The sequence below is a fragment of the Oratosquilla oratoria genome, chromosome 12 (genome assembly GCF_046742065.1).
Source record: "Oratosquilla oratoria isolate Oo_2021 chromosome 12, ASM4674206v1, whole genome shotgun sequence".
In the NCBI taxonomy this organism is placed as follows: domain Eukaryota; kingdom Metazoa; phylum Arthropoda; class Malacostraca; order Stomatopoda; family Squillidae; genus Oratosquilla; species Oratosquilla oratoria.
Window position 1 is genome coordinate 44,033,434 of NC_134788.1, and position 10,171 is coordinate 44,043,604.

Genomic DNA, 10,171 nt, shown 5'->3' on the forward strand with positions numbered 1-10,171 from the left:
TCCAAGAGAATGCTCCATCATATTGTTTACATAGGAAAAGTTTTTCACATATGAGGGTCTTGTTGGAATGGTGCAACACAAAGGTCACACCACTGGAAAGGCTTCTCTTACATGTTGGCTTATTAGTCCACTGTTATGTCAGAAATTTGGAGCTCATAAGTCACAATGGAAAAACAGTTTAATTGTGGATCATCTAAATAACCACCACTAATTTCCTTGAGTTTTATAATATTTACATATATATGTATATATAAATGTATATATATATATATATATATATATATATATATATATATATATATATATACATGTATTTTTTTTAACTTTATTATGAGTATTACAGTATTTAAAAAAAAAAAAAAGTAATTTTGTGAGGAAATTTCACCACACCTGTCACATTGGAAAGGCTGTGTGAGTCTTTAAATGCTCTTTCAGACTAACCTTTTGTGAGAAAGATTTGTCACACTTGTCACATAGGAAAAACTTGTCCATGTGGGTTTTCATATGCCTTTTCAAATGACTATTTCTTGAGAAAGCTGCATTGCAAATATCACACCGGAAAGGCTTCTCTCCTGTGTGGATTTTTATATGATCTTTCAAAGAACCCTTTCGTGAGAAAGTTTTATTGCACTTGTCACACTGAAAAGGCTTCTCTCCTGTGTGAGTCTTTAGATGCTCTTTCATATAATCCTTTTTTGAAAAAGCTTTATCACATAGGTCACACGGGAAAGGCTTCTCTCCTGTGTGGGTCCTCATATGCCCATTTAGGTAACATTTTTTGGCGAAAGCTGCATCACACATATTACATTGGAAAGACTTCTCTCCTGTGTGGGTTACTGTATGCAATCTGAGATAGCGCTTTCGTGAGAAAGCTTTATCACACATATCGCACTGGAAAGGCTTCTCTCCTGTGTGAGTCATAATATGCATTTTGAGATTATACTTTAGTGAAAAAGCTGCACTGCACATGTTACAATGGAAACACTTCTCTCTTGTGTGAGTCCACATGTGTTGCTTCAGAGCACCCTTTTGTGAGAAAGCTTTATCACAAAGGTCACACTGAAAAGGCTTCTCTCCTGTATGGGTCATTATATGTTCCTTCAAATAACTATTTCTTGAGAAAGTTGCATCGCATACACCACAACGGAATGGCTTCTCTCCTGTGTGAGTCATTAAATGCTTTTTCAGAATATTTGTTGAGAAAGTAGCTTTGCATATGTCACACTGAAAAGGCTCTTCTCCTGTGTGGATTGTTATATGTCTTTTCAAACTATTCTTTCGTGAAAAGGCTGCATCACACAGATCACAATGAAAAGTTTTTTCTCCTGTGTGGGTTTTTATGTGATTTGTCCAAGAACGCCGGTGTGAGAAAGCTTTCTCACATGTGTCACACTGAAAAGGCTTTTCTCCTGTATGAGTCTTTACATGCTCTTTCAGAATATCCTTTCGTGAGAAACTTTTTTCACACAGATCACATTGGAAAGGCTTCTCTCCTGTGTGGGTCCTCATATGTTCATTCAGGTAATACTTGCTTGAGAAAGCTCCATCACACATGCTACATGGGAAAGGATTCTTATGCTTCTCTTCTGTGTGGGTCATTCGATGCCTTTTCAGATTATGCTTAATCCGAAAAGCTGCACTGCACAGGTCACAGTGAAAAGGCTTTTCTCCTGTGTGCGACATCATATGGCGTTTTAGACTACCCTTCAGTGAGAAAGTTGCATTGCACAGGTCACACTGAAAAGGCTTCTCTCCTGAGTGGGTCCTTATATGCTCTTTGAGATTAAATTTTTGTGAAAAAGCTGCACTGCACTGGTCACAGTGGAAAGGCTTCTCTCCTGTGTGCAACATCATGTGCTGTTTCAGGTTACCCTTGCGTGAAAAAGCTGCAATGCACAGGTCACACTGGAAAGGCTTCTCTCCTGTGTGGGTCTCCATGTGCCTTTTCAGACGACTGTTTTTTGAGAAAACTGCACTGCACAGGTCACAGCAAAAAGACTTCTCTCCTGCATGTGACATCATGTGGTGTTTCAGATTATCTTTTCATGAGAAAGATTTACCATAGAGGTCACAATGAAAGGGCTCCTTTCCCATGTGGGTCATGTGCTCCTCCAGCTATTTCCTGCAAAAGCTGCATTTCAAGTCACACTGGAAAAAATTCTCCACACTGTGGATTATTATATGCCATTTCAGATCATCCCTTTATGCAAAAGCTGCATCACATAAGTTACAATGGAAAGACTTCTCTCCTGAGTGGAACATTAAATACCATTTCAAAATAATCTTTTATGAGAAGGCTGCATTGTACATGTCATAATGATCAGGGTTCTCCTTGTCTCATCATATGGAATCTGAGATGAATATTATGAAACAGCAGCATATGAATCACACCAAAGCAGATTCCTTTCTTCTTCAGCCATTATATGTCAAATTTATGGAATCTACAGATAGCCCCACCAATTAAATCTTGATGATTATCCTTGTCCTGCCATAAGAGAAAGAATATTTTTAGCTCAGCTGTACATAGTCTTAATAAGTACCACTCACTTGTATTATATTTAATTCTTAGCAACTTTATAGATTTAGGAGTGCAAATGTTTTGTGCACAAACTTTACTATATTGCAAAAGATTTTTTCTTGGCTATATACAGTCTTAATAAGTACCACTGATTTAATTATCTGTTATAAAATCACTACATAATTTTTGCAAAACTTATAATATTAGGGGTGTGGATGTTTTGTGCACAATTTTTTTTAACTGTAGTCTTAATAACTACCACTCACTTGTATTATAATATTTTAAATTTTGGCAGACTTATAGTATTAGGAGTGTGGATGCTTTGTGCACAAACTATTTTATACTGCAAAATATTTTTTCTTAGTTATACTCAATCTTAATAAGTAGCATTGATTTGTGTGTTATAAAATCATTACATAGTTTTTGCAAAATTTATATTATGCATATGGATGTTAGCACAAAATATTTCATATACTGGTAATTTTGTACACATAGGTTGACTGAAAATAATGTTATATAACACAAAAGTTGAAATCCACAAAATTACTATGGGTATAACACTGGCTTTCTGGACACTGATGATCCAGAACCTCTCAGAATCTATACAAATTTACAATCAGGAACTTGAGATTCCCACAGCTGCTAGTTTATTGAGCAGCCCATAGATGGTGTTGAATGTAGCTGTACTCATTTGGGTGTACCTGAGTTTCTTAGCTTATTTTACTTAAAGTTAATCCCAACCAATGTTTCTACAGGAGAAGAGAGAGACATTAGTGATGTAGGAGGCTGGTAGAACTTAATATTAATATCACTAATTTTTACAGATGAAGATTGGAATTATGATATTAATATGTATGATGCATCCCTGGGATTGAAATCCTGTGCAACCTGGAGAGTTGGTCAGTCATGAAGGCAACCTTATGATGGTAGATCTGTGTACAAGTATAGTTTTAGATTATAAAAGAGAATACAATCTCTAATGATTACCTTAAAAACTGTAAGATCACCAACAAGCATCTATACCTGCCATGCTTCTCTTTTCGTGTTCTGTGAAACATTGAAAAATTCTTGTGAAGCTTCAATAGTTAAGAATATATCTGTAATGCAGAACTCACTACAAAAAGATATTTATAAACCAGGCTACTCATAGTAACATAGGAAGTTCACATTTCCTATTTTTCCTAAACATAACCAGAATATCCATTATCTGTCTGAATTAAATCTTAAATTAAAATTAGTTGAAAGTCCAATCCCAGTTCCTGATAAGTGTGAAATACATGCAAGGACACTCTCCACTCTTGCTAACACCCTGAATACAAAGCATTTAACTGATAAAACATACATCACAGATATCAACATTACCTTCCCAGAAAAATCACCACCTTTGAAAATAAGAAAGCCATCCACTGGGGTCAAACAGAAACAACTCTTATATTAACTATATTTCTTTTCATAATTTTTCTTTTCTCCTCCTTAGTTATCGCTGCCTAAATACCATTGATTGTAATTAAAAGGATGAAAACTTTAAAGAGAATCAAACACTTGCCAGCATGAGAAATTGTAGTGTTCCGGAGCCCTGTAAGAGGCAGGTAGAAAAGGGTTAGTCAGGGCAACCAAGTGGTAGCTGCCAAGCCCTGAAAGAGACTGGTAGAAAAGAGGGTAGAAAGAGGGTTAGAAGACAGATTGTTGCATTTTATAGGTAGGTTGTTTGTAAACAATAGCCCGAGTGAGCTGCCCAAGTCCACTTAGTGTAGGTAATAAAATATTGTTTATAAATAACAGCCCGTGTGAGCTGTCTGAGTCTGTTTTGTGTAGGTAATGAAATAGCCAGGATCAGGAACTTGAATATATTTACATATTGCTGAAATGACACTTCTTTGTAACCTAAGTGAGAAATATACAGAGACTTGAGATTATTCTAAGTAAACAATATTATAGTAAAAGCTTGAAACAAAGAATCTGATTGGTGAAAGGATGGAGAAAATTCTTATTGGTTCACAATTGTAAGATCCCTTTGGAGAGGATCTTCAATATGAATTTAAAGATCATTGGACTAAGGAAATGACTATGTCACTGCAAAGCTCACAGCCTATACCAACATTGACGGATTAATTTCAGGACTGAATGAACTTAATGATTACCTGCTAGAAGAAAAGCCAGACATAATGGGAATTGTGGAGACTAAACTAAGGGGCAAAATACCATCCATCAATGTTGTACATGGGCTATATAATTACTGAATTAAAAACAGAGACAAGAAACCAAGAGGAATCATTTTCTTGGCCAAGAAAAACTTGAATGTGACAAAAATAACTGATCATGATAAAAGTCGAAGACAAGAACATGAAAAGTAGAAAGTTTGTGGTGACTTATGTGCCCCCAAAAATGAACGCTTGGAAAGAGAACGAGCATACGAAATTGTTAGAAGATACAAGGCAATCGTTAAATGAGATACTAATGGGTGAGGGGTAATCCGGTAATTATGGGGGACTTCAATTGCAAAGAAATTTGTTGGGAAAACATGACAGTGTGAGGAGGAGACGACTTGTGGGGTAATGTACTATTGGATATGACCATGGAATACACAATGACTCAGTGGGCCAGTGAAAACACCAGTTACAGAAATAATGAGGAGCTGTTGAAACTAGATTTAATATTTACAACAGAACCTGAAATTGTGGATAAAATCCAATACAAGACACCAATTGGAAAGAGTGACCATATATTCATTGAAACTGAACTAATGGAAGAAATATACATGGAGAGAAATGAAAAGTATAGGAAAGGAAGATTGATATACAACAAAATGGACTTTGCAAAACTAAAGAAATTCTTCCAGAATGCAAACTGGGAAAAATTTTACATGGAAGAGATAAAAATGGAAGAGAAATGGAATATCTTGATGAATAATTACAATGCAGGGGTAAATAGGCACGTACCAAGACCGAAGCGAGAGTGTATATTACATGCTGATTCAACAAAAGATGCACTGAGGCAAAAGACAGAGGGGACAGAGCTTGGAAAAGGTGGAGAAAAGATAAAAAATCTGGAAAATGGCAAGCCTATATAAACTATAGAAATAAGTATGTTAAAATGAGAAGAGAGGAAAAAAGGAACCATGAGAAGGATATTATAGATAAATTCAAAGAGCAACCCAAGCTATTCTATCGATACGTGAATGGCAAACTTAAAAACAAGCAAGAATTGGTGAAACTACACCAAGGGAATATAGAATACTCAGAAGATTTAGAAATGGCCGAAATAATGAATAATCACTTCAAATCTGTCTTCACTAGAGAGAAAGCACAATATTGGGATGAAGGTAATGAAAGGCGATCTCCCCCCATTAGTGAGATAACAATAACACAAAGAGAAATATTAGAACACCTATCAAAACTTGACGTCAGGAAATCACATGGCCCAGATGGAATTGCAAATTGGATTCTAAAAGAATGCGAAGAAGAACTAACGGACAAATTACATAACATAGTAAACTGCTCACTCAAAGAAGGAAAAATACCAAAAGACTGGAAAAATGCTAACATTGTACCAATATATAAAGGAGGAAACAAGGAAGAACCAACTAACTATAGACCAGTCTCACTAACAAGCACTACAGCCAAAATTTGTGAGAAAATCATCAAGAATAGATGGGTAAAACACCTGGAAGACAACAATATAATAAACCCAAGACAATTGGGGTTCAGACAAGGAAGATCATGTACCACAAACTTAATATGTTTCTACTCAAGATTAATAGACATAGTGCAAGAAAGGAATGGATGGGCTGATTGTGCCTTCTTGGACTTACGAAAAGCTTTTGACAAAGTACCACACACAAAATTATTTAAAAAAAACTGGAACATATTGGAGGGATACAAGGGAACCTTCTGAAATGGATGGAGGACTTCCTGATTGGTAGAAAAACGAGAGTAGTGCTCAGAGAAAAATATTCAGATTGGAAAGAGGTGATCAGTGGAGTACCACAAGGATCTGTACAAGCTCCAATAATGTTTGCTATTTATGTGAATGACATGGATGATGATGTGAAATGTTACATGAGGTTCTTTGCAGATGACGCCAAACTGTTAAGGAAAGTAAAAACTGAAGAGGATTGTGAATCACTGCAGGAAGACCTGAATAAAGTATGGAGGTGGAGTCAGAAATGGGAAGTGGACTTCAATATTAAGAAGTGTAGCATAATGGAGTTTGGAAGAAGTACAAACAGAATATCAGGAAAATATAAAATTGGAACCAAGGAGGTAAAGAAAGACCCGAAAAAGATTAGGGTGTAATCATCTCAAACGACTTGTCCTATGACAAACAGATAAACAAAATTGTCAGAGAATCCTACAATTTGCTAAGATCAATGAAAGTAGCATTTACGTATTTGGACAAAGAAATTATTAAAAAGATATTGGTCATTCTGATAAGGCCTAGACTATAATATGCGGAAACTTTGTGGTCACCCAGTACCTAAAAGAATATAAAGAAAATAGAAAGAATCCAGAGAGCAGCAACAAAAATGGCACCTGCACTTGCAAACTTGTCATATGAGGAGAGATTGGCTAAACTGGATTTACCGACTTTGGAGCAAAGAAGAGAGGTGACCTACTGACCATCTACAGGATTATGAAAGGCACAGAAATACTTGATAGAGAGGACTTGCTAAATTGGGACAGGAGAAGCACAAGAGGACATGGAAAGAAAATAAAAAAACATAGCTACAGAAGAGATCTGCAGAAAAACAGTTTTCCACATAGAGTGGTGGACACTTGGAACCAACTGGACAAGGGAATAGTGCGCGCAAAAACCATTCATGAGTTTAAGAGCAAACTAGACACTGCGAGATACAAAGGCGGGACACCACGAGCGTAGCTCCCCTTCCCGCAATACACAACTAGGTAAATAGAATCTTGTATACATGAGACATGAAAAGAAATTCAAAAAGGACAGTTATAGAAATGATCTGAAAAAGAACAGCTTTCCACACAGAGTGGTGGATGTCTGGAACAAATTGGATGAAACAATAGTATGTGCAAACACCATACATTAATTTAAAAGCAAATTAGATACTGTGAGATACAAAGATGGGACACCATGAGTATAGCTACCATTCCCATAAGATACAACTAGGTAAATAAATACAGAGGCACTGCAGTTTGTAGGGTAAACCCCTCTTCCTTAATAGGCCCACTCAAACAACTACACCAAGAGAGACCACTCATATAGTATGATAATCTCCTTACAAACCACTAAATCCCATTTACCAGTCATCAAATACCACAAATCTAAAGCAAAATCATCTAAAACATGACCCCTAATCCCCATCACTTCACCAAAACACTCAACCACAAACATATTCAATAACACATACCACCCACCCAAATAGCCAGTTATCCTACTCAATGAAAAGATTTCAAGAACATGTTGAAATCCCCTTAAACCCATTCAACCCCCTTATAGACCACAAGACTTACAACTCTTCTATTCTCATAAAACACTACATCAAACTAAATAGTACACTCCAATATACATTGGAACTCCCATTTGCCAAAGTAAAGTTTCCTGATATGATCCCACACACTGTTAGACTGCATGATTTACATAGCACCCTACAATATCCACCTACCCCCTCAAAAAGCACTGGCTTTACACCAAATCCTGGGCAACAAAATACTAATAGCTACCTCTAATATCTCCCCACAGCTTCTGACAGAAAACAAGATACAAAATCATAAATATCCTCAACTAAAACAAGCATACAAAATATAAGATGATGCACATTAGCTTGAGATTGTCCAAAAGAATAGAACTGTAAAATTACAGACCATAACCAATCATCTAACTAGAATATTTGAATGTAACCACTCTAATAACAAATAAAATTCAAGATGGGTATGATCTACTCAAGTCATCCCAACATGACATAGCATAACATAACCTTGCATTTAAAATTAATTCTGAAAATCCAAATCGATTATTTGGATTTTCAGAAACAATTTCAAATGCACAGTTGTTATGCTTAATGCTATGTTATGTACGGATGACTCAAGAAGATCATACCCATCTTGAATGACATGCGACATTGTTTTGGAACTTTACAGTTATAAAATATAACCTAATATTTTAGGGGTTACTGTTTCTTTACTAAAATATGAATTCCATTGTAATGTAACTAGAGCTAAACAAGATGCACGTTCCTTTTAGATCGCAAGTTGTGAAATCTTTACCTTGTTTTAATTCTAACGTTTTGATCTTGTTGCTGACTAATATAATTATCTCTAGCATATTCAGAACGTTTTACAAAAGCTGCAATCAAAATCTGCCTCCGAGGGCAATAACACCATGAGCCTGGTTGGTGTATGCCTATACATAATGCCTACGCATTACCTGTGTGGCTTTCTTGTGTTTACAATCTTCGTGGCATTACTGGACATCACAAATCTCGTCAGGTTCTCGAGTGTACCTCCAGCTCCATGCAAAAATTCCTACATCAGAATCTATTGTTTACGTTTGGCTGGTGAAACTGAAGTAGTAACTGCCCCAAGAAAAGTTTATCACATAATTTATTATGTAGTCATAGAAATGATCAATAAGTGATCGCTGGATTGTTTTCTCTGTTTGGTCTGCATTTCTCCTGTTGTTGCAGTCTGTACAGAATTAATACACATATCCGGGTAGATTTGAGTGTTCCTTTATTTTTTCAATTGAGTTATTATGGCTTTTCTAAGTTTGGTAATGCAGTTGTCATTAAAATAAGAGTATTCATCCATATGGGTGTGGGATGAGTAGTAGGTGGGAACATGCTTTTGCTAGCTATCTCATTTATGAGGGAGAGGAAGCATTGTGGTATGACTTAAAAATCTTTATTCAGAAATTAACTCGAAACAAGATGATGTATGCTAACGTTTGGGGACTTACCGGCATTTTTTTTCGATGTATATATACATATATATATGTATATATATATATATATATATATATATATATATATATATATATATATATATAATATATATATATACATATACATGCAGTAAGATCACTAAAAACAACACGTGATCCACAAATTTTGCTGGTAACCACTTAGGAAATCGGAAGGAAACAAATTCCCAAGCGCTTTCGTGTAATTCACATCTTCAGGGTAATACAGAAAAAATGGTTACAAAGAGGATTAAAAATAACAAGATTATACACTAGGAAAGGAACATCTCGTACTATGCCTGTTCCTTTCCTAATGTATAATCTTGTTATTTTTAAACCTCTTTGTAACACAATTTTTTTCTGTATTCCCCTGAAGATGTGAATTAAACGAAAGTGCTCGGGAATTTCTGTTTTCTTCCGATTTCCTTATTGATTACCAGCAAATATACATGTGTGTGTGTATGTGTGTGTATTTACGTAGTTGTATTACACGGGAAGGGAACTATGCTCGCGTTGACCCGTCTTTGTATCTTTCAGCATAATTTTTTTTTTCTTAAAATCTTGAATAGTATTTGCACACACTGTTTCTTTGTCTAAGTTATTCCAGATATCCAGCACTCTGTGTGGGAAGCTGTGTGTGTGTGTGTGTGTGTGTGTGTGTGTTTACCTAGTATTTGCCTAGTTGTATTTTACGGGAAGGGGAGCTATGCTCGTGGTGTCCCGTCT

The 10,171-nt window shown here is 35.9% G+C and overlaps 1 protein-coding gene across 1 annotated transcript; it reads right to left on the bottom strand.

Moving 5' to 3' along the window:
• Positions 1-336: 336 nt before the first annotated feature.
• LOC143031573 (uncharacterized) lies at positions 337-4,001 on the bottom strand. The gene has a single exon (XM_076195599.1). It carries the CDS (start codon positions 2,020-2,022, stop codon positions 394-396), a length of 1,629 nt encoding a protein of 542 aa, XP_076051714.1. The 5' UTR covers positions 2,023-4,001; the 3' UTR covers positions 337-393.
• Positions 4,002-10,171: the final 6,170 nt, after the last annotated feature.

What these genes read in the sequence shown, in the direction of transcription:
- LOC143031573 (XM_076195599.1), bottom strand. Translation starts at nt 2,022, where the DNA reads ATGATGTCACATGCAGGAGAGAAGTCTTTTTGCTGTGACCTGTGCAGT.